The following is a 25,593-nucleotide window of genomic DNA, read 5'->3' on the forward strand; positions in this document are numbered from 1 at the left end:
ACCTGCAGTTTGATCCTAGCCTGCACAACCCAGACCTGAGATGTTCATCCTGTGATTCTTGCGCTGAGACATCAAAGCTTGTCTGAAAGGGCAGCGCATGATGGTAAATTTGCCACGTCTGCCTGCTGTAGCAGTTAATAACTCCCCTTTTAAAAACATACCATATCACTGTTCTGAAACTGGCCGATTTCACTTTTCAGCCACTAAATTTTTCTTGTAAATCATCTGCAATTCATTTGCAGATAAGAAGCTGTGGACATTCCCTGCCAATCTATATCCCTCTGTTATCTGTTACGTGGGTCTCAGGTCAAGCTACACAACAAATCTGGGAATGTTTGCCATACTGTGTGACTAACAAGAGAGGTTCACTAGCAAGGCCAAAGATGTGCAAGTGTGCAGGCTTCATGTAAATGATGCATGGTCCTAATTTACATATTTGACAAATAAATGGCAGGAAGTAACCAGGCAATAAAGTAGCAGTGTCCAGAACATGCCAAACCATGCCAAGCTATGTTTGCCATCACTACCTCAACTGTGCATGCTTCTGGGATTTTCCCTTGCAAGACCAAGAGGCCACACAAATGACCTGGAAGCCTTAAGGAGGTTACTAGACACCAGAGGGCAGTTCAGCCTTTATTCCTTATGGCATCTGGACACCTTTCATGGGGAAACTTTGGCCCATACCACATGCAACAAATTTGGACAAGTTTTTATTTAGGAATACCTCATTTCCACACATGCAACACACTCCTGAATAAGACCTGCTTGTTTTTGAAAGGCAGAGTGATGGGAAAAAACAATCTTTTTTCGAAAATACAGAGAAATACAGTGCTTTTTCAGGGAAAACAGGCAACTACAGTCAAACCACCAAACTGCCCCATCTTCTTGAATTGAGCTGGGTACATAGCCTTTTACTACTTGGGTGGGTAGCCAGATTCTGAAGCACAAGCTTCTACTGGGGCAGGAAGGAGAGGGTGGAAGAGAAGGGGTCCACATTCAGCTGCTAGAAAGCCCTATGTACTCACTGTGCTGGTCCCCTGTGCATCATGTGAAGTGTCTTTTTCTCCCAGCAGAGGCTCAAGCTGCAAAAGAGGCTATTACTGTATTTCATCCCTCACTTAAAGCTCTTACTGCTATTTTCAGCAGCTGAGTTTTGGGAAAAAGGGTGTATGTTATATGTGTGAAAAATATGGTATCTAAAATCTGTGTTGTCTAATGACACAGAAAAACTAAGGTGCTTCATCACATGTGTGAGTGAGGGGCTAAGGGGGAAGGGGTTCCCCAAGACAGTTGGGGACTCTTGCCCCCTCTGCCCTAGAATCAGTGTTAACCCTGGCCAGATCTGTCATGGCTAGCTCTGCCCGATCCACCCCCTGTTGCACCATGTCTTTGGCTCTGGGCTGAACAATCCTTTTCCCTTTCAGTTACCTCCATTCTGCCTCTCCTGCTTGCAGCTGACAGAGGTCATAGAGGGCACATGTACTGAGTTACAATAACTTGCTCCCATTGCTAGAATCTGATCTCCCTGCCCCCTTCATGTCTATGTCTTTCCTGCAGCAGCAGCTTGCTGTGACCACTCTCCATACCTCCTTGTTCTCTGGTTCTCCCAGGACTTGCCTTAGCTTCAGAGTTAACTCCAGTTATAACATGAATATTGCTCCCAGCTAAAGTCCTGACCACAAACAAGCCCCGTATTCATCTGAGTGCACTGATGCTTTATACTTGTCCTGAGAGTAAGGGCCTGCAGCTGGAGCTACCACAACACATGAGCTGCAATCCTGACCACCCAGTATCGCTAGTACAATCACAAGTCTTATTCCAAAGTGTGACCATGCTCACTTGAGAGAGGCTAACTCAGGAGATGTGAACCTGAGTACAAGTAACTCAGCAATGCTGCTGCGAGGGACTGGTCCCACACAACTTTGTGCTTGAGATCGAACAAGCAACTTTCACCCCAAAATGGGCAATTTAAGCAGCAATGTAGGAGTCCTAGTATCAGCTCTCCAAACCAGGAGTGGCTGCCCTGAGAGCTTAGCAAACATCATGCCTCATGGCATCATGCCCTGGCACTGGAACAGGCAGCATGGCAGGTGCTGGCATGTAGCCCACAGGCATCCTGCTCCATGGAGGCAGAAGCAGGGTCAGTGTGGGAGCATCAGTAACCTTAGTGCTGTATAAGGTGCAACACTGAAATGGCACCAAGCAAACTCTATTCCCGTCCCAAGTGGCAGTTCTTGATTAGAGGTTAAAATACCCTAGAGCGATGTACCTGTTGCCAGGGCCTGCAGAGGTTCTGCAGGGCATTTAGGTTGACAATATTGAGGAGGTAAAATGTACCAACTTCCCTAATGTCACACGGTTAGCAATGCCACTGGCACGCAGCAGCTTCTGATAGGGTCACCCAACCCCATATGATGCACTTAGCACGTGCTGCAGACAGGGCTTTTACAGCACTTTGGTATGCAGGACATGAGATCTGAGAGGGAGCAGTGCAGTGTGTGCAAACATGGAGGAAGGAAAGATCTCAGACCATGGCACATCAGGACCCAGGCTCTGGATCAGGGCTCTTCCTGTACTCATAAGGTGTCTCAAATCCCCCAGCAGTGGGATTGATGCAGTGCAGTGTGGCATCTGCTGGACCCTTCCATACCTTCAGTAAGGCAGTCACCGTTCTGGGAATCACTGTCACTCCACAGATCTGGGGAAAGTATGGATCCCAAAATAGGCTGATGCCTTCAGCTGCCTTCTTGTTTCAGAGCCACTGGATACTGCCCAAACCCACAGCCATGGATGCCTTGGCCTCCCACTGGCCAGCCACAATAAGCAGAAGCTGCTCTGATGTCTCGTTTCCCAGGTCAACCACTGGAGAGTTTAGCAGAGGATTTCTTTGGAGCACCACACTCCTCCAGTGGGCTCTGCTGAGCCATGGCTCACAAGCTTGTGGCCTCCTGCTGTCCTGTAAGGTCCCAGCTAACACATCACACTCAATCTGAAGTGCAAATGGCAGAGGAGAAGCTATGGCAAGCCTCTGCCTCCCTTGTGAGTGATAACTTCTTCCTGTCTCAGACGGCTGTTGACTGCTTGATGCTGTGGAAGCTAACACGTGTTGGGGATGTGGGGATAGACATGGCTCTGGCCACACGGGCGCGGATGGAGTGCTTGTCCTGCCACCGATGCCACCTCTTCCGTACAGCGGAACGAACCTGGGGACACAGTGAAGGACAGAGAGGAAATTTACTAATTGTGTGGCTGGACCACAGTCTCCGAAGGACTTGGAAAGAACTCATGCCAACTTTCAGTCTCCCATCAGCATAATACTGCAGGGTACTTTCTAACCAAATGGCTTCAAGAACTTTCCAGACATCAATTAATTAGGCTTCTCAACTGCCCATGAGGAAGGGACAGTTGGTATCATGAATCCCTGTTTTACAGATGGGAAACTGAGGCAGAGAGTGGGAGGGGACTGACTTAGGGCCACAGAGTAATAGGCTCACACAGTCAATTTGTAGTAAAGATGGAAGCAAATTCCAGGGATTTTATGGTTTGCCTCAGCGCAGGTTGAACTGGATGAACATAGTAGACTCTTCTGATTTTGAAACCCTCCAGATCCAGGAAAAGGACCGTCATGCTAAGATAAGACAGCATAGGATTTGAAAAAAGGTTGCCTAACAGGTCAGTAGTACACTTGAGATAAGAACCCAGGATTTCTGACTCCCATGCCTCTACTCTAACCAATTATAAAAAGCAGAAGTCCCAGGAGCCCTGATTCTCAGTGCCCTAGTGGTCACCAGCCACCATGACTAGCCTGCTTGACAATTCAGCCTAATAAATTCTGCATGCAACATCGTGAAGTGAAAAAACAGAAATGGAAGTGCAAGAGGAAGCTCTCAGCATAGAAGGAAAGAAATACTGAGAAATAAATCTGGCCTTGAGTTATATAAAAAAGTTAGTGGCTCAGACACCAAATCTAAAGCTGTCTAGTGGGCTGGAAGGGAGGTGAATGATGATTTGAAAGGGTTTATTATTGACATGGTCCACACACATTGCATCTCAGCAACATCAATTCAAACCAACTACTGTGCCAAAGTCTCCTGTGGCTGGAAAACATTGAAGATGTGCTTTTTATTGACTGCAAAGTGTGAATCCTACTAAGAGGGAAAAAGAGTGAGGGCAAGATGAAATGGCTGTGGTGGGACAAATTTCTTCATGCTCTTCATTACCCTGCAAAATATTTAACACCTGGAGAAGTTAGGCTGCTGGTTAGCTGGCGCTGCTCCCTTCCATGTCCCTGGCTCTCACCTGTGTCTGCTGCAATCAGGAGTACTGCTGGATAGTGGTTTCCAGCTAAAACCCTTCACATCCATCCAGCAAGCTAGGCCAATACATTGTGTTTTGGCATTGAGTACCTGTACTCTGTGCAACAGAAGCATGACACATGCACTGAACAGACCAGATGCTTGCAGAGGAAAGGAAGTTCAGGGGCAAGATCTAAAAGCCTGATCAGTACAATGGACATAGGGAGCTTCTGCATCTCAATGCTTCTCAACTCCATGCTGACTGCATAGAAGTTTATTGGCTCCCTGGGTTTTCTATTCCCTGGTTGCCTGTTATTTTATACTGAAACAAGTGCCAGCCACCCATCTTTATGCACTACAATCCTGCCACAAGCCTGATGAGAGATGGAGAAACTGACAGTTGTCATCTCTCTGCTTTACCTGTGGCAGGTTACGGTGCTTTCAGTGTCCTTGGGCAATCAGCCTTGTAGTTGTGCAGCAGGGTTGATTGTACAATTTTAGGAACAGGTTGAAAACTTGTATGGGATGGTTTGGATAGTGATGATCCTGCCTTGAGCAGGGGGTTGGGTTAGATGACTTGCAGAAGTCCCTTCCAGCCTTACCTAAGATTTGAATTTAGACTAGTCTGGGCCCTGCCTCAAGATTACAGACTAATTTGCTGAGAAGATATGTAACAGGCTTGCTAATTTCTAACCAGCCATCTTCAAAACCTTTCAGAGAACCTACTTCCCTTTTGCCTCTCCTTTGTGGTCTCAGAATAAATTCTGATCTGTTCCCATTCCAGCTGTTCTGGAACATTTGGTTTCCTCCTCTCCCCTACTCCCCTCTCTTCTCTCAACTGAGCCAACATGTCCTGCCATCAAGACCTCCATCCTTTTCAGCTCCATTGCTGAATTTAGAGCCACATGACTATTTCTGATACTTCCTCATACTCTATTTCTATTTAGATTCTATTTCTACCTGCACAGCGGTGCTTGCCCTGTTGACCATACTGAGAAGGAATAAGATCACCTGGGTAGCTATGTAATTGCATGCCTGTCTGTTAGAGCATTTTGCTGGCAAGTGCAGATGTAAGCCCCCTCTGGGTGAGAGAGGCATAGAATTGAGTTATCTCCACTCTTTGCACAAGTGCCATGACCACTAGGCTATTTCGCTACGTGATGGGACAGCATCAAACAGTTGCTAGTTATGATTTTTCTCTGACCACATCTGCAGGAACTTACACACAGTTACATGCCTATCCAGGGGATTCTATATTGCCACAGTGGAGCCTTCTGGGCATGCTCAGTAGAGTACGTGCAGCTATTCAGAAGGAAACAGGATCTAAAAGTTGCATCAGTGCCATAGTTAACATTTAGCTACATTTGCACACATAATCAGCATGTAGGTGCATGGAGGTGAACAAGCTTTGGCTTGTAGTATTCCCAGCAAGCCCTTTTGGTTTTCTCATTAATTCCACATTGTTATGTCACATTTACAGGTGTCTGCCACTGTGCTCACTGTGTAATCTTGGTCAAGTCACTTTTTCTTCTGGTCCAGTTTCCCCGTTTGTAGAATGAGGTCATAATAAATCTTTGCAGGTGTGCTAGAAGGAGTAGGGGGTAAATAGCCCACCTCTGCAGAAGGGAAGCTCTTTTTACACGCCACACATTATTTGTTCTCTGATTGCTACTCTGCGAGCCTTTTTATGGCTGACCATAGGAAATTGGCTGCTGTGGAAATGAAATCATCAATCTTCCTTCATGCCTGAACAAAAATCCATGACACCTGGATGGAGTGGGTGAACACAAACAGATTCCCTGATTTACTGACCAGGCCATCTTGCTCCTTTGTAGCAAGGCTGGAACCATTTTTTTTTCAAAGAAAGTTTTTGGAAAGAATAATAACATAGTTAAAAAAATCCATAAAGGGAGATTTAAGTAAGAACTGGAAGCAGCAGTGATGGCTGAATTATTTAGCATACACAAGACTGTTAGGTCATGGGCTTGGAATCCATGTTTCCCTGAAGAAAAGTTAGTGAAGAATAAACTTAAGAGATGTCACGGTCCTCAATGTTGTAAAAGGCTTTTTATGTTCCTTATCCCCTGGGCTTTGCTCTTTCTGTTTGTACCCAGCTATCAATCCTTACAGCCAGCAAAGGTGTGAGAGCATTCACAGGGAAATGTATGAAAAAGAGAAGCATAAATGATCAGTCCAGAGATGCCTCTAGGCTATGCTATGCATGTTCCTTTACTCTTTGCTCCTAATAGCTTAGTGTCTGGGGTCAGAACTCACAAGGTCTGGTGAAGTGACCCCTGTCTTCAAACAGATGTGTGCAACTCATTCGGATGTGTGCATGAAGTTCATCCAGGGGCTTTGCCTATTAGGCTAAAATATGCTGTGGGGACATCAGACAATCTTGTTGTGACATCACAACGATGGACTAAAGCAGGACTATCTAACTGATGAGCAGCTGGGGGCTGCACCAGTGTGGCCTATGGACTCCTCATCGAGCTGCTGGCACTCCTTCTTTACTGTCCTGTGCCACCAGCGCACCCCCTACCCCACCACTGCATTGTGCCATGCTGCACAGGTGTTCCCTAGGTACACTGCAGTATATTGCACAGCCTGCCCCACCCCTCCATGCTTCCCACCCAAAGTTCAAAGACCACCTGAGTGGTGGGGGGAATGGCACCAGGGTAGGAGGCCACACCCTGCAATTTAACCCCTTGTGGGCTGCAGGCAGCCCTTAGACTGTGAGTTGGACAGCCCTAGGCTGAAGTATCATAACATTTCACTGGTGCATTGACCAAAACAACCCACTGCTCCGATGTATTTAAGAGCTGGTTGAACAATGAAAATCAATGGCAATGAAAAATGGTTTGCAAACAATAGCATGGGGCAGGGAAATAGGAGTGTCTGTTTTGCTGAAATTTCTCAATAAAACCAATCATTTTTCATCATATCTGGTGAAAAATATCAGGCTTGGGGAAAATTTTTGGTTTTTGAACACTGAAACAAAAAAACTCCAGAAAATAGGTTTCAATCCATATTTACAATATTTTCTATTAAAAAAAATCACATTCTTATGGTGAATTTTGATTAAAAAAGGCTAAAATTTATTCTAAATTTCCCATGAAAACTAATGATCATTTCCCCAGCTGCTCTGCTTAGAGGTAAAGTATGGAGGGATTGGGATGGATGTGCCAGTGAATGTTTACACCAGACACAAGCTGGCACTGCTGAAGCAGGCAATGGTTCTGGACCATATTTAGTGTAGGCAGGGGATGCTGCTACTGAGTATCATTGCGGCTGGCTGTCAGGCCTCAGCTGGTCCAGCGTGAATTTGTTCAAGTCTATGAAGTATATACTATAACTGGATTTTCTCTCCTGGCTCTGCAAGGGCAAACAGGGATTGGGTGCATTGGTAAATAAACCAATTGCAAGCTCTTCAGAAACAAATCTGGTGTTGCTGGAACTAGAAGCTTCCTCTTAATGAGTTGCCTTCTGCCCTTCCAGTCCCGGGACCCTACTGGCCTTTGCTGGTGGGCATCCGACTCTGGTCTGGCAAGAGAGAGGATGTGCTGATTTTGATGGAGACTATAACTTCCTATGGGGGACAAGGTTAAATCCGCCAAATTTGTGTCATTGCTTCTTCACATTTGAGGAGAGCCTCAGCATCCCCTGGTGACCGGTCACTCATAACTCCCTTGCTCTGATATCTACCTGTTACTATATTTTTTGGCTTGTCAGACAAATTGAGGGGCACTGGGAGAACTTTGCCTGGAACTTGCAGAAATGAAAGACACAGATCCCCGAGAAGACACTCACCTCACTGTTCAGGAAGCAGTAAAAGACAGAGACGAAGAAGCCCTGGTGGGGAGGAAACATAAGAACCACAATTATTACAAACTTTGAGGGAAATCCTTGGCGTGGAGTCAGCCCAAGGTGGACAGGGGGCATAGCTCCAGCCTTAGGGGTAGGGCAATGGATTGGCTCCAGCCTGGAAGGCTCTGGGTGTGGCTTCAGTTGGAGGATGTCCCTGGGCATGGAGAAAGCAGAGTCAATTTACACCTAGCTAAATCAGAGTTATTTTTAACTTTGCAATTTCAGATGTTTCTCATGGAATTTAGCAGTGATTCCAGAGGACTGGGGTGGGATGAAGCTGCATATCACTGCCACACAGCCCAAGGCTCTTGACTCCAGTACAGCTCTGGGCCCCTTTTTCACACATGTGGCACATCTCTTGGAACCCTGGTGTGGCCTGAGAGGTGCTGGTAGGCTGTACATATGTCGTGGGTCTGGCCAATGGGGTGATGCAGCTGCCACAGCTCATACCTGGAAGGATTCCAGGAAAGAGTTGAAGTAGATGAAGACAATGCGGGAGATCTCGTCCTCCCCGGGGTTCACAAAGAACAGCATGTAGGTGATACCCAGCAATGGCAGCAGGACCAGTGTGGCCTTCACAGCTTTCCTGAGGAAAAAGTACAGAGGTGAGCTGCATCAGCACAGCAGCAGACCTCAGCAGACCTCCCCTGCTCCCACCCACTGGCAGATTGGAGGCATGTGAGTCTGAGTTTAGCCCCTCCTAATGGATAAAGAAGAAGCAATCAGATTAGCATAAATGGCAGGTGGGGTGAGAAGGAGCTTGTCTCATCCTATTAGAAAGGATTTATTTCTTCTGTATGATGCTAGAATTATTGGTGGGAAGTGGATGGAGGCAGCAGTGCCAGGACTACTGGTATTATGTCACTCATTTAGGCCAGAAGGTTCAAACGTGAGCACATGGTGAGGGTCTGACAGCCCCAAAAGAAATGTCCTGACAGATACAAGTCCTGACCACCCAGGATGCCCTCTGAAGTTGTTGGCACACTGTATGTTTAGTGCATCTGAAAATCAGGCCAGTTACCATAGTGTAGAACTGTGGATTGCAAGCACGTAAACTTAAGTCATCATGTTTGACACTATGGGTGTGTGTAGATGAAACGAGGGGCATGTGTACATGACACTTTGAAGTGGGTTAAATGCTTTTGCACCTGATCTTTTTTCCCCCCCCCGGAGTCTGCCTGCCTGCATGAGCTGTGTGAGGACCTGGTCCTTCCCTCTGTGGCTGTGGTGCCACCCTGGACTGCCCAAATAGGGTGCCTGTGCGTGGGTGCCACCTGGGGGGAGGGAAGGGGGTGCTGCTGCTGTGGAGGGAAGCACCAGCCTCCTCCCCACAGCCTAGGGACCACTCCGCCCACTGGCAGCTCGCCCTCCCCTCCCTGCCGCCGGAGACGAGAAAGGTAAGACGCAGGTGTACACTACATGGGGTTTACTTCTCCCTAAACTGAAGTAGTGTTTTAAAAAACCCACTGCTTCAATTTAGAATGAAGTAAACTCCCGTTTCATCTACACGCACCCTATGACTCTCTGTGGTCCAGTTTCTCCACGTGTAAATTGAACATGATAATTAGGACTGGGCAGGATACATGACAATGAACCCAGGTGAAATTAAAGAACAGATAGTGGGGGAGTTGATTAATAAAGAATTAAAAGCAGATAGAATTATTAACACCAATCAATTTGGACTTTCAGAAAATAAACTGTGTCAAATTAATCTGATGTTTGTTTTTGATGAGATTAGAAATTTGGTTGATAAAGGTAATAGGCTGACATAATGGATCTAGACTTCTGTAAGGCCTTTGAATTTGTACCATGTGTATTTTGATTTGGAAACCAGAACAACACTGCATCAACACAGCATTAAATGGATTAAAAATCAACTGATGGGTCTGAAGTGTAACTGTAATTGGGGAAAGGACCTGAAGTCAGTCTCTTTCCTGTAGGGATCCACACTTCTTGGCCCTAAGCTATTTCATATTTTTACCACTGACCTAGAAGAAAACACAAAATCATTGCTGATGAAATTTGCAGACACGCAAATTAGAGGAGCAGCAAATAGCAAAGAGGTCAGCCCACTGACAGAGCAATCTGGAACAGTTGGCAAGGAAGCAATAGGCATTTCAGCACAGTCAAATGCAATGTCCTATACTGAGGCACCAGGCATACCTGCTACATTTGCAGCATGTGGGACTTAATCCTGGAGAACCAGACTAAAGGGCTCAAAGTGGACAATCAGTTGCGTAAGAGCTTTTGGTGTGATGCTGTGGCCAGCTGGGCAAATACAACCTTTGGAAGTAAAAAAAGGGGACTACAGGGGAGGAGTATAGAGGTGGCATCATTTAAAAAACCCAGAGGTTCCAGACTAGATGGTCTTGTTCCTTTACTCAGTCAGACCAATCATCACATTTGTTATCAGGAAGGAATTTTACCCCCACAGTAAGATACGCATGGAGTGTGGGGATCTTTGCCTTTCTCTATAGCTGGGGGGGCCTGGCACTCTTCTTTGAATCTTTCAAATGTATTTTAACAAATACTTTTTGTTCTTGCAGTGGAAGTATACTGGCAGTGCCCTCATCCCCCTGCTTTACCAATCGTAAATTAGAGCACTTTTGGTGTTTTGGGGCATTGTGCCTAGTGGCTGTGTGACAGGGGAGTTTGTACAGTTTTAGTAATAGGTTAGATGAGCACTTGTCTAGGATGGTTTAGATAGGTGGTTTAGAAGATCCTGCCTTGAAAAGCAGGCTGAACTAGGTGACCTTCTGTAATCCTTTCCAGTCCTACCTTTCTCTGATTTTATGTACCTGACAGTGGGACAACTGCATCCACTTCTGGCGTCCACAGCTCAAGAAAATCACTGGTAAATTGGAGAGCAAGAAGCACATGCTTCATAGTGAAAGACTCACTGAGCACATCTATAAAAGATGCTACTGTGCAGTCAGTACTGCACATTTACTTAGTACTTGTATTAGCAAGTACTAAATAAATGTGCAATAACTGGAGTTACTGCACAGTAGCACTGGCAAACGTCTTCTAAGTGATGCTATTGTACAGTAGCCTAATAATACTGCACAGTAGTGTATTAGCAGTGTCTGTGCTGTGATGTGCTACTGCTCAGTATTATTCAGCTACTAGACAGTCAGTGTCTTGTGTAGCCCAATGAGCTCAATCCGTTGAGCTCCATCACAGTGCATAAGTGCTTCTGTAGACACTTGAACGGTAGAACACATTTCAGTCCAGGAGATAAAGGTATAACAAGAATCAATGACTGAAAACTGAAGCTATACAAATTCAGCCTAGAAATAAGGCACACATTGAAAGACATCAACTGGTAGAGCAATTTACCAACGGTTTTACTAATCTCCATCCTGGGAAATTTACAAGTGAAAAGCTAATTTTTTTTTGGTAAAATATCTGCTCTAATCCAAACAGCAATGAATTTGAGGAAGTCCTAAGACCAGTGCTATACAAAGGTCAGACTGGAACATTACAATGGTCCCTTTAGGCTTATAATCTATGACATGGATGTCCGGTTGCAGCCTGTGGGCCACATGTAGCCTGGAGGAAGTTAAATTATGGCCCCCCCCGGCTCCCACCCAGCTGCTGCTCCCCCACATCAATCCAGCTGCCATAGCAGCTAGAGCCAAGTCTTCCCTGCCTCTTTTGGTTTCTGCTTTCTGTGCCCACCCCAAGGGGTGGTGTGGTGTAGTATGACACAATGTGGGGACCAGGGGTGAGGCTGGAGCTTTGTGAGTGTGGGGTGCAGGGGTGGGAGGGCAGGTGTCCACATGGTGTCCAGCCCTAGGCCCATGGCTCCCATTGGGGTGGCCCATACAGTGTGCAGCCTCTACCGATGTGGCCAGTGGGATGTGCAGCCCCTGGATGTTTAGCGATTGAATTGCCCTGATCTATGAAACTATTACAAAGTTTTCAAAACCCACAAATATTTTCTGGAAATCACAGTTTTTCCCTGTCCTGAAACAGGTAGAAATCTTGACAATTTTCCTGACCTAAAAATTCAGAAGCATTCAGTCTGGGTGACTCAAAATGTTTTCTTTTGACTGTTTTACATTTTCCGTCAGTTATTTTCCAAGTTGAAAATTTATTCAAAACTGAACTCTGACAAAACGTTTCATTTCTGAAAAGCTGTCCTTTGCAGGTGAAGGAACGCTGAAACATTCCCAACCACCTGTACTAACAATACTAATAAAGTATGTTTATTCGTTATTTGCAAAGAGGTTCAATTAAACTAGTTCTAGCAGTGCAAAACCATCTTCTCAAGCATACACTATGTACATTCGGGAAGTCTCCTTCTGCCTCTACAGGAAGAGTCCACTTCACTGAAGGACAGAAAGACCTTTCCTTCCTGCAGGACAGCTGGCATTTTAGGATTCAGAGATTCACTCTTTTTTTGCAAAATGCTATCTGGAAAGGGGAGGGTAAATCAGCTCTACCATGTACCCAAGAAAGCTCTGGGCATCTACACATATGCCTGATGCCTGCTCTGATGTGTGCTAGTTAGTTCGTGTTGGAGCAGACTTGCTGAATTGAGGCTGCTGGTGAGTGCTAATTAACATGTTCCAGCAGCCTTGGTTTCTTGTGTACTCAGCATCCCTGCGCTTCAAAATGGCAGCAGGGGTGCTTTAACTAAGGTTTGTTGAATGAGCTTTAGTTAAAGCTCCCCCCACCGCCATTTTGAAGTGCAGGACATCGAATACAGAAGATGCTGCAGGCACTTTAATTAGAGCAGCTCCCAGGAGCCTCTCTAATTAAAGAAACCTCCTTCCCACAATCCCTGGAGCATGTATAAAGACACCCTCTGTTTTCTCCCCTGAGATGGGACAGCAGGTGTTTGGGCTGCATTGATTCATTTATCTTAGCTTGTCCTTTGTTTTGCTCCCAAGCAGCAATTTAATTCTCACCTCTGTGCCAGGATTTGTATGGCCAGCTTCGGAGAGCAGAAGGTCAGACCCTTTGGGGAAGGCTTTTGCAAAGACAGTTATTCAGCTACTATGCTCCCTTTAGACGATCTCAAACACAGACTTTCTGGCTGGAACTTCTGAGACCCCTGCTCCTAAAATGGGTAGTCATTTTGACTTCTTAAAATCGTAGTCAACCGGGCCTGTGGTCCTAAGACAGGTCCTTTGGAAAGCCTATCACACCGCAGTCCTGGCCCTTTCCATCCCATGATACTTCTTTCTTGGCTAGAAGGGTTGGATATCCTTTTTCTGCCCAGCTGTGCTGACAACAGCTAGGAACTGGTGGACAACATTCATTAAAGCAGGGGTGGGCAAAATGCAGCCTGTGGGCCAGATGTGGTCCACCAGGCCATTCTATCCGTCCCGTGGGGCCCCTAAACAATTTAGAAAATTAATATTTATCTGCCCCTGGCTGCCTGTCATGCAGCCCTTTATGGCTTGCCAAAACTCAGTAAGTGTCCCTCCACCCAAAATAACTGCCTGCCCCTGCATTAAGGAGTGCTCCAAAGTATTTCAGAGAAGGCACTGCTGAAACACAGTCATCTCTGAGATGAGGAGAGCCAGGGTATGTGGGAGGAATGGAAAGCATTTTGCTGGTAACACTAAGACTAATGATGAACTCTCTCACAGCCAGTTGCCTGTGGTCTTTGAAGCTCACACAGACTTTGTTGGCTTGATTCCTGTGGTGAGCTGCTTGGGTCTTTTTTACAACAGAGGAGGAAGGACTGAGTCAAAATGCTTGACTGCAGAGGTCAGGCAAGTTTATTCGGGTAAATGTGATATCTTCTTTAGACTAACTGAATAGTTGGAAAAATTGTTCTTTGCAAGCTTTCAGACACAGGCACACTTCTTCAGGCATAGGGATAGTCTGCTGTTCCTGAAAGCTTGCAAGGAAAGTTTTTTCCGACTATTCATTTGGTCTAATAAAAGAGATAACATTTACCCAAATAACCTTGTCTGCCTATATGCTTAGACTAACATGGCTACAACAAACACCCTTGACTCCACTGGGTGTATTTATCCACTGAGCCCACAGCATTACTGTGAGGAGGCTTTGGTGGGGACAATACAGCTATGAAAAGCAGACTGCCAGAGAAATCTCTGCAGTCCTTGGGCAAGTTTGGCTAGTTTTACTGGAAGTGAGGAATGGCTGTTCTCTAGGACATGAAGGTGGAAATGGGGGGACTGTGAAGGGTGGTTTTTGGAGGTCTCAGTAGTGCCCTAGGGGCACATGGTTGTCTTGAGCCCTGCTGGGGACAGAGTTAGCAAGCAGAGCCAGGAGCGGGGCAGTGTTTAGAGCCAGAGAGCCCAGAGCCGGGCAATGTTTCAGGCTGGAGAGGCTGGAGCCCAGAAACTGGGCAGAGACAAGCCCCAAGGAGGGCCAGGACAAGGCTGGGACCCAGAAGCCAGGTTCAGTGCTGTGGGCCAAGGCCATAGGAACCAGCCAATAGAAAGAGGTGGCTGAGGCTGAGAAGGCTGGGCCCTGACAAGCATATGTGGGTACCCCAAGACACATGATTAGCCTGCAAATCAATGAGTGAGGCCAGCCTTGGAAAGCCCTGGGGCAGCCTCCCTTCCTTTAAAGGACTAGAACATCAAGGCATGGTGGGTGAGCAAAGGGAAGGGTTCCCCACAAGGGCAGAACAGGTTAGGGCCATGTGACCACCAGGGGGCATCATGGTCACCCTCTGGACAAGCACTTTGTTACAGTGCTATTATGGTATTCCCCAGTGTTCACTGCTACCTGTACTGGATGGTCTCTGATGTGGTTGAGGCCCGGAGCTTCGTCATGAGTATTCGGACAATGTTGAATAAAAAGATAAAATTGATCTGGAATAGACAAAGGAAGGAGACTCATTAACACAGAAACACCTCCTGCACCTCATCTATGCCTCCGTATGTCGTGCCAACAATCAGAGGTCTATGTTGCATGTGTTATGCCCTAGGCAGAGATACTAGGGAGTGCATGTGGCTGTATGTGTGTCTTACTGATCCTAGAAACTCAAAGACCCTGGCTGCTGTTGCTGCATAGCACGGGATGCTGCTGCTGCAGCACAGGGGCTCCCATTCCTCCCATTCTGGCATATCCTCTAAATCACTGCCTGGAACTAGCGCCCCACTCACCCACCCCTAGTTACACTATTGTCAATAATCCCCAGAAGATTCTATGGGAGAAGGTGTCCTGTTCTGGATGACAGCTCATAAAAGATCTTGGGAGACTCTGTGGAACAGTAAAGGTATCTGCTGACTTCCCAGACCCTGGACACCTACATCCTGTTTTCAGTCTTGCGTAAACTTTGCTGTTTGGTTTCCTTCTATTCCCTAGCAGGTATCCATCCATAGGGCAGAATGGTCAGAGCAGTGGGAAGGGTTTACCCAGACCCACAGTGCACCTAGGATTGGCATGAAAAGGGTCAGCTTGAGACCCATATTTTCTTAGTAACCTGGATTTTTCAGGACACTGCATGCAACTCGACTTTCAGGAAAGCTGGCACAATCACACTGCTGGCCTTTGGAGTGAAATGTTGCCAACAGCAGTATAGTGATAGAAGTTCTAATTTATAGATGCTCCCTAACAGGAGAGTGAGTGAGTTGGGACTTGGGGGGCAGGCCCTTATGGAGCAGCTAGTTAGGAGTCAGTGGGCACATCGACATGAGATATTGACTGCACAATGGCTGAAAAATACAGCACAATAGCATGTCATAGCACAGACAGTGCTAATATGCTACTGTGCAGTATTATTAGGCTTGTGCAGTAGTGTCACTTAAAAGACATTTGCCAGCACTACTGTGCAGCAACTCTGGTTACTGCACATTCATTTAGTACTTGCTATTACAAGTACTAAATAAATGCGCAGTAACGACTGCAGTTGCGTCTTGTGTAGATGTGCCCAGTTACTGAGAGACAGACAAAGGTTCTGTATATGTTGCATACTTCTCTACAATTAAAGCACGTTTTTTTCATTCATACACGCCTGCGAATTTATTGAGTTCAGTGATCACTATAGGCTGCTTGCAGTCAGCTGTCATGACTATGTCAGAACAAAGGCACTCAGAAGAGATCATTTGAAAGACAGAGTCACTTCAGCAGCAGCGAGGAAAACATTCTGACGGTTTGGATGAAGCAACCAGTCTGATGGCTACCTGCTGCAGACTGTGCTCTGTGGTGGGATAGAGGGCAACAGGCCAAAGAACTGACTATGGAGGGGAGCAGCTAGATGATGAAGCACAGGGATGTGGCAAGGATCTAAAGCCAGTTAATGGATGCAAGACAGCAAAATGGAAGAGCAGTGACCCTCGGCCTAAACTAGCTCAGGAGAGCCACAAGCATCATTGATAAACAAAGAACAGCAACAATCCACCCACACTCTTCAGTGAACTGTGGTGGCCACAGGCCAGGTCAAAAGAGAACAACTACAACATGAAGCTGTATGTGCTGAATGAGTGTAGCTGAAAACATTGCAATTATTCATAGCTACAGGGAAGACACATCCCGGGCATGCAGTCAAAACCCCAAATTAGTAACATTATGTGCTATTATCTCAGGGTTGTGCTCTGAAAGTCACCAGAGTAGAGTACAACACACGACTGGTTTCTCTAGTTGTTAAACTATGGGACAAAGGAAGGAAAGCAGGACAAGGACCTCACCAAATACTCTACAGTCAGAGGAAGGTGGATTGAGCTTCACACTGGTAGCTCATGAGCTCTACTGTTATTGCTACTGAAGGCTGGTTGTAATTTTGTGCAGATGCCAGCCTTTTTAGGGTATGTCTGAATGGTATAATGCAGAGCCACATAGTGGTACCTGAGCTAGCTTTAGCACCAAAAGCAATACAGTAGGATTAGCATGGTGCTTCTTCAAGTCCTCCTGAAGCAGGGTATATTAGGTTGGGTGGGTGCTATGTTCATGTGGTTATACTGTTTCCAGCACTAGAGCTGGCCCTTTCAGAGCAGTTTTGGGTATCTCTATACAGCATTGCATTGTGCCTTCCTCAGAAACACTGGGGGCTGGCTGCAGCCAAGGCTGGGGATTTTGACTGGGGTGTGCCAGTGCTCCTGCTTGGACTTAAACCCAGAGGTTCCTGGCTAGAAGGTTTTACCCTTTAGCTCAGGGTCAGACCAATCACCATATTTTAGAACGGGAAGGAATTTTACTCCATGGTCAGATTCATGCAGACTGGGAGGCAGGGGGGTTGCCTTATTCTGTAGTGGGGGACATGGACCTTTTCCTTGGATCTCTTGAGCATATTTTCAACAACCCTTGTAGCAGCATGACATTGGCATGCAAAACAGAAAAATGGAGTGAGCAAAGTGTCCCCTTGCTTAAGCTGTGGCAGGTTAGGGTGCTATGTCTTGTGGCTGTGTCTGGATTGACTGTGTAGTTGTAGTAATAGGTTGGACAATGGATTCATATAGGAACATTTGGACAATGGATTTGTATAGGAACGTTTAGACAGGAATGATGATACTGTCTCTGGTGAGAGGCTGGACAAGATGACCTATGGAGGTCCCCTCAAGCCCTACTTTTGTATAACTATATGATATTCTTGCTGGCCAAGGCTTCAGGTCCCAGTGGAGCATCTTTTCTAGGCAGAGTTCTGGAAGGAGCACAGGAATCTCATGCAGCAGCTTCCCACTTTATCCACTCAGTCATGCTGCCTTTCAGAACAAGTAGGGCAAAACATGCATGCTTTAGCTATTCCATCACTAAACATGACTCCAACCACTAGAGAACACTCACTCTCCTTGAGTCTGGAGTCTTGATCTCTGATACTCTACTACTACAGAAGGATGATTTGTAATCCAATGGCAAAGCATATGCTGTGTCTGCAAGCACATGCTGTCTGCCATCTCATGGGTAGGATTACTACCCATGGTGATATTTTATCTCAGGCTCTGGATCACCCAGAACCTTAGGGGACTAGGTGCTATAGCAAACTGTGAAATGCTTTTAGGGTACTCTGGTCACTGACAGAAAGTCACCGAGGCAGCCTTTCAGCATCTTGACAGAGTCCCCAACACCTACTATGACTGGTACAACTTCAGTTATTGGGTTGTTTATTATTACTATTGTTTATGAAGCTATTGGCTCAGGAGCAAGCAAGATGAGGGCCCTGCTGGCTGGCACTGCAGTGCACACATGATATAGCAGGCAATCTTTCCTGCGAAGTGGTTCTTGTCTAAATAGAAAAACCATTTAGGTTTAGGGTGAGGGAAGAGCAGAACACACCAACTGAGTGAAGATGCGAAGGCAGCAAAGGGCCACTCCTTTTCAGGTGGAGATTTTGGTGGGGGGGATCCTCTAGATGGAAGGAGGAGGGAAGGGAATGGGGGCATGGATACGATGTGGGTGAGGGGGATGGGGCAGAGAAGAGAGGCAGATAGACTGTGAAAGATGGAGACGGTTCCAAGTAGAGGAGGTCCAGTCACTACTGTGGGAAGTACTCTAGTAGCCACCTCCTTTGGTGACTCCCGCAGCTGCTTAAGTTCCTGGAAGCCATAACTGACTCCTCATGTAACCATTCCTCAAGGCCATGGTCAACTGGTGCCTCCTGAGTCAGGGGGGGCACTTGCCCCCCCCCCCATGGACAGTCAGCAACCCTGGGGGGGGGTCCCTCTCATGGCTGATTCTGCTGACTGGGGGGGGTGGTGTTCCACAAGGGTGATCCTGCTGACCTGCAAATGGTAGCGGCATGCCACTGGCACTTCTGGATGAGTGCAACTGGCCACAGGGGGACTGCTTCTCTTGGTGCCCACACTCCCCACCCAGCGCTCTCGGAGGTGTGGGGGGGCACCAGTGTTCTTGCTTGCCCTCCTGCACAGGAACGCTGCTGTCAGGGGGTGCACCAGTGCTCTCAGGGGATTTGCGTGCACCACCATGCACCCACTATGTGTTGCCACTGCCCAAGGCCCCCATGGCTTCCATTGGTCTAGTTGCAGCAGCCTGATGGGGTGGGACAGACTCATGACAGATGCTGCTGACAGTCCCTTACAATAATTTAGTTTTCATAGATTCATAGATGTAGGGTTCAAAGGGACCTAAGTAGATCATCAAGTCTGACCCCTGCCCTGGGCAGGAGAGAATACTGGGCTCATATGACCCCAGCTAGGTAACCATCAAGCCAGCTAGGTAATTATCAAGCCAAGTTTGCCAAGTTTTCTTCTTTTTAAAATAAGGAAGCACCTGATACAATTCACTCAGTGAGAAATAAGCCTTAAAAGCAAGGCTGATAGTTGAAAAACTTCATTTGTAAATAGTGGCGTAACACCATGGGCAACTGGTGTTGCTTTAGTCAGGGGGGGCATATGCCCCACCAGCGACCAGTCAGCAGCTGGGGCGGGGGAAATCCCTGCAGCTGATCCCGCTGACAGGGGGAACGGGGGTCCCCTGCAGACGATTTCGAGGCAGCCAATTGCTCTGGGCACTTCAGTTGCCTGCCTGAAGGTTGTTGTCACCAGAGGCTTCAGAGGAAAGTGAAAGAAAAGCTTAAGTGTATGCAGTACACCTTGTGGGGTTGCATGATGATGCTCACTCAGTGTGTTCACATCTGATGGGCTCTGTTTACAAACAGAAAGGTATCTTTTTAGGTTAATGGCTATGCCAACTCCTTCTGGGATCTGACACTCAAGCCTGATCCTTTCCTTTGTCATGCTCTTCAGCATCCCATTTCACATGTCAAATTATGCTCTTGGCGTTAGGCCTACAAAACTGTGCACTAAGAAGCGAATTGTTTACAAATACCTTATTTTCTTTGTAAATTACTGGAATAAGTTCTATTAATCTTTGGTTTTGTAAGAGATTAGTGGTGGTACTGCTGGCAGAAACCAAAAGCTTTTTAAGACCCAGGTGTGAAGCATGGCTGGTGCTAGTGAAAGAGGGGCAGGAAGATGCCTGCTGGGTTTTTAGATCTCAGATTGAGCTTCTGAGGCTGGAGGAAGCACAGGTTGTAAATTCATTGTGAAAACTTGTTTTCAACAGAAAAGTAGATTTTTAAACTTAGCAAACATCTTTGTGAAATGTGACAACTTTTCTTTTAAAATATTGCTAGAAATCTGAATGCCTGAAAATTAACAATTTTAAGGTGAAAATATCCTCATTGTTTGTACCTTTCAGTCAAAATCAAAGCTTTTTTATTTTTTTGTGCAAAAAGTTGAAATCTTTTGCATGTATGTGCAGGCGTGGGTGTGAGAGTGTTGAGGGGCATGCTGCAAGCACCACTGTTCTGCGCAAGGAAAAGTGTGACGGGGAGGAATATTCTTCAGCCAACTTGATTCAGAAGTTAGACAAAGTCTCCTGTGATTTCCTAAATTGTCTCTTCTTCTAAAGTTCACTGGAACAGCTGAAGTCTGTTGTGTTGATACATGGTAATTCTGGTGTATGGCTTCATCTGAAGTTTCCCTGAATGCTTGCAGATTTTAAAAAACACCCCCCAAAACACACTTTACTGGAAGAAGCAACACATTAGTTTGACACAGCTTTGCAGTTTCTGTATAGACTGGGCGCTTCCGTGGGGCTTTTTTGCACTTTTAGCTAAAGCTAAGTCAATCAGCTATTAGATAAAAGTGCCAAAAAAGCCCCACTAAAGCACTCAATCTATATAGATGTTGGGCAAGGCAGGTCCAAGTAAAGCACTGCCTCTTCTGGGCACGTGTCGGGCTTGGTGCAGGAGTGCCCCAAGTTTCAGATCCTACAGCCAAAGCTGGGGATTTTGACTGGGGTATGTCAATGCTCCTGCTGGGACCAAAGCTGGAAGTTTTGGGCTAGAGGGTCTTGCTCCATTGCTCAGGTTTAGACTGATTGCTGTATCTGTCAGGAAGGAATTTTATTTCATGGTCAGACTGGTATGGACGATGGGGGGGTTTTGCCTTCCTCTGTAGCAGGAGGTGTGGCCCTTTGCCTGGGATCCTCTGAGCATATATTGACAACCTTTACAGAAGCAAGACATTGGTTGCCGTAGTTCTCCTGCTTTACCTGTGGCAAGTTAGGGTGTTATGTCCATGTTGTATCAGAGCTGACGCAGAGTCTAGATTACAGATTGTATAGGATGGTTTGGATAGAGATGATACTGCCTCTGGAGGTCCCTTCTAGCCCTACTTCTCTAAGATTCTATGATGGTTGATGCTCCCTGTAATAAAAATTGTATCTACAGTAATTGTCTTTGCTGCCTTTTGGACATTGCACATCTCAGATTGCAAGCCAGGGACCACATCTGTTTCAGAGTGTGCACAACACCCAGCACAATAGTCGCTCAACTGATCATGTTAAAGTTCAGGAGAAGAGGTATCAAAAAGAACAACTCAAAGCAGGAAAAGTGGCTACATTAAGGTAGCTCATACAGCCTTAAAGCAGGCAAACAAAACTGCCTTTTTTTTCAAAATGTTCCTTTTTTAATGAAAAATTACAATTGAAAACTGGGAGACAAGCATCTTTGGTTAAAAAATTTTGATTTTCAAAATCTGTTTCAATTAAAATTCCAGAGCTCTGGGAAAAAGTGTGTGGGGGGGGATGGGCAGGGAGGGCTTGGGGGGTAGGTGTTTATTTTTCAGTTAAAAAATAGACAAGCCTTACCCTGCTTTTTGAAGATAAATGCTGATCCAGTCTAATTATGAGACGGTCTTTAGTGATGTGATCACCTATACTGTTTTTCCCATGCTGGCTGTCTTATCCAGCACACAGGATACAGAGGGCTCAGGAAATGAGACTTTTGCATAGATCATCTTCAAAGCACTTTACTGGAGTGAAATGAAATGTTTAATCTAGGCTGTTTAAGAGGGAGAGAGATGAGGAGGGCAGAGACACAGAGTGACCTGGAGAAGCAGAGTTAAAAATGAGAGGGGAAGAAGGGTAGAAAAAGGTGTGAAAGAAAATCAGGATAAGGCGAATGAAAAAGGAAGAGAAGTGCAAAGAGGATTTTGGGCTCCTCCAGGCAAGGAGAAGGAGCTGGTGGCTGAAGGCTGCTGGTTCAATCCAGTGCCTTCCTGACTGCTGTTCCATTAATGAGGTCATGGGGAGAGCAGCATACAAACCCAAGCACAATTGACAAAGATTAAAAATGGTCTAACTACCTAAGGGCTAAAAAATGAAAAGCAGGGCTGTATTATTCAGAGAGATAGAGAGGATGCTGGCTGGTGCTGGTGATTAAAAACCTGTAGGTATTATACCTGTTTCACAGGAAGGAAGGTGAAGCTGTGGGGACCTTTACATAGCTCTTCCCATGAAAGCCCAAATTGGTTACTTAGGGCTGCTGCTCTCTGGCCAATTCTCTTGACACAACCTGATTCCAGCCTTTCCCTGAGCACTGCCAAGCCCTGGCAATTCAGGTCTCCTGTTTATAATGGGTAGGTCATCCAATGAAGGACCAAGAAGCCACACCCTGTGACCGGGATGCCTCAGAACTTCAATACTTCACCAGGGCTTTGCAAAAAACTCACGTCCAAGGTCCTTGTTCATTTTTGGTCAAATGGACTCAAATGCCTAACTGACTTTAAAAGCAGGGCTACTTGGATGAAGACTGTTTGACCTGCTTTGTTAAATAGTGTAACAGACACTCACCCTACTACAGTTTTAAGGAAGAAAAAGCAACTTTACAGGAACTGAAAACATCCTGGCATCAGTGTGAGATCAGTTCTATCCCTTCTCCTGGATGGTCACTTTGCTCCTTCTCTTTGGAGAAGCCCTCCACAGCTTCCCTCCTCTATTCTCTGTCAAAAACAAACTATATAAAGTGCACAAAGGACAATGCTGAAATGGAGGTGCAGGATGGCTAAGGATGTGTGAAAGGGGATTTGTGACAGGTAATGATGAAGACATGTCAATACCATTACTTAACTGTTGTACATACTATGGTGGTACCTAGGGACTCATGGTCCTCAGCAGACAGCAGGCCCCTACTGTTGGTTATCAGCAGCAGACCAAGTGGTTATCAGCTGAGGCAGAAGGCATCAGATTGTGGTTTGGGGTTTAGCTTGGAAGGGTTGAACATTCTGGTGATGGCCTTGCTTGGTTAGGCTGATTGTTCTAGATGCATCGTGTACTAACTGTCCTGATCGCATTGGGCACCTACACATGAGCAGCGAGGCTGTTCCAACATGCTGTAATTATAGCACATTGGAGCAGACTTGATTAACTGAGTCTGCTGGAGCATGGTAAATACCGTGCTCCAGCAGACTCCAGCATCTTGTATATCAGCGCTCTTGCTTAGCGAGCTTTAGTGCCCCCGTTGCCATTTTTAAGCACTGATACATGAGATGCTCTGGGTGCTTTTATTAGAGCTGCTCAGAATCACTCTAATTAAAGTTTCCCCTCTCCCACCTCCACTCCTGGAGCACATGTATAAATGCCCTAAAAGAAGTTTTGGTTGCTTCACTTTGTCCCATGAGAGAGGTGGAGCATGTTAGACCTTCTGGCTTGCCCTGGGTCTGTACAGTACTAGGCTATTGTAATCTCCAGGGTGGTCTGCAGCCCAAAGTCATTGGATACACTGAAAAGTGATTTCCATCACTCAAGCCCATCAGAAAACTGACTTTGTTTTTTGCCCTGCAAAAATCCAGTGGTATTTTTCATTGGGTAAATTTTCAGTGGGAAAATTTTGATGATAAAACTGGTCATTTCCCTGGAGAGCCATGTCTGCCCAGGTAGACACTCTCTTACAAAAGATACCAAAGGGCAGCTCTATGGTCTCTGGCTGAAGATGCTTGAGCAGCACCAGGATTAACATCCGCATCAGAATCAGGACACAGTGAAACCCCTGGGAAGAGGACAGGAGGGGAGCAAGAGTATCTGCTCTTACCAGGAGCACCAGGATCATAGGGCCTTGGTAGATGTAATCAGTATAAACACCTGCTCGCTTCCCAAACCAGCATCTGCAAGGTAAATAGATGGGATGGTCAGAATAAGGGCCATGCAGAGAGTGTTTAGGCACAACAGTCATGATCCTTTGCATCTATTACTGGGACTGTGGGTGGCTGGAACAAACCCCTCCCTGACCAGGGGATCCACCCCATGATTTACAGTCTTTGCTGCCACCAGGGGCATGCCTCTTCTCCTTGACATGGGTATAAATCAGACAGAGATACTGCAGAGACCAGGGGGGGTTACACCAATTTCAGATCAGCAGCCATCCCCAATTGATTTACTAGATAGCTTACTATATTAACATTGCATCTTAGCACAGTGAGGTCACTGGCCAGCAACACATATCAGGTGCCTGGTGGGAAATATGCTAGGCACTAAGGCCAGAATATTCAGCAGTCCTTGGTTTGCATGTAGGTTGTGAAATCAGTGGCCAGCTATGCAGGAGATCTAAATAAAGTGGGCCCAAAGGGACAGGAGGACATTCGGAGGAGTGGGCCCTGAGTTCTTTTGGGAATTTGGCCTGACCATTATAAAGCCTACCAAAAGTACAGCACCAGGAACCCACCATGGATGTGGGAAAGATAGTTAAAACATCTTGGCTGCTATGCATTTCTATGGCCTGGGTGTTACAGTGGCCCAAAGCACATTAATTACTGCCTGTCTTGGGTTTGTTTGCAACACAACAAAACAACTGGTCATGCAAGCGCCTGATCTTCCTGGACAACTCTCCTTTATTTGTCTTCCCTAAAGGGGACCATTGAAGTCCTGACTCCACCAGGGGGATGAGCCCTATGGCAGTCAATCTCAAAATATTCACCCCCCCACCAGTGGTATCATAGCATGTACGAATGGGGTCATGAATCACATGGACATTCACTTATAGCACTTGGCCCTGCATCAGAAGCAGGGTCACAAGCTGTCCAGAAATGGGGTCATCCATTCAAAGAGTATAGGAACTGCTGGCCTATTGTTGATCCTCATGAAAAGTCCCACTAACTTAACTGAATGGAGAATGCAAACCCAAACCAGTCCAAAGAATGCCAAAGGCTGTGTGAATGCTCTGATGCCAGGATAGTTTAAGGCTCACTCTACATGAAAAAGACAAATTGAGATAACTTAAATTGTTCTGAAAATCCATTCAGGCCCTGAGATCAGTGTTTTGATTTGCAGGGGACCTCAGCTCATTGCTGCTGCTGCAAATCAGGCCCTCAGCTCATTGTTTGCTGCTAAGACTTTTTCACAGAGCCCTGGGATTTTTTGAAAATCAGGCTCCAGATGATCACAGACTGAAAATCTCCTGGGGCCCCCACTCTGATTTAGTTTCTTAGTGGCCTTTTATCTTAAACTTATTCCCAAACTACTGGGGTAGGCCTGCTTCAAACTGACATCACGAGCATCTATGCAGCCTTTAGTACTGCTGTAATCCACTCGTTGCTGCCAAGAGCATCGGACGCAGTCACTCCAAATAAAGAGGTACACATCTGTGGGCAGATGACTTCTTCTAGCTAAACTAGGGTGGTTACCTACTGGATGGAGCATTGGGACTAAGGAGAGCCAGGTGCTACCTGGAGATTCACCAGCCTTTTGTGGGGTGTCCCTGCAC

At 46.2% G+C, this 25,593-nt stretch overlaps 1 protein-coding gene across 1 annotated transcript in view; it reads right to left on the reverse strand.

Moving 5' to 3' along the window:
* Positions 1 to 600: 600 nt before the first annotated feature.
* Positions 601 to 25,593, reverse strand: part of LOC109318976 (corticotropin-releasing factor receptor 1) — a 52,908-nt gene continuing 27,915 nt past the window's right edge. Inside the window, exons 6-10 of the mRNA XM_019548489.1 lie at positions 23,926 to 23,998; positions 14,880 to 14,965; positions 8,613 to 8,748; positions 8,106 to 8,147; positions 601 to 3,203 (exon numbers count right to left, since the gene is read on the reverse strand). Of these exons, the coding sequence (XP_019404034.1) occupies positions 3,063 to 3,203; positions 8,106 to 8,147; positions 8,613 to 8,748; positions 14,880 to 14,965; positions 23,926 to 23,998 (478 nt within the window). The 3' untranslated portion in view covers positions 601 to 3,062. The remainder of the gene's footprint in view (positions 3,204 to 8,105; positions 8,148 to 8,612; positions 8,749 to 14,879; positions 14,966 to 23,925; positions 23,999 to 25,593) is intronic.

The sequence above is a fragment of the Crocodylus porosus genome, unplaced genomic scaffold (genome assembly GCF_001723895.1).
Source record: "Crocodylus porosus isolate Cpor-Errol unplaced genomic scaffold, CroPor_comp1, whole genome shotgun sequence".
Lineage (NCBI taxonomy): Eukaryota > Metazoa > Chordata > Crocodylia > Crocodylidae > Crocodylus > Crocodylus porosus.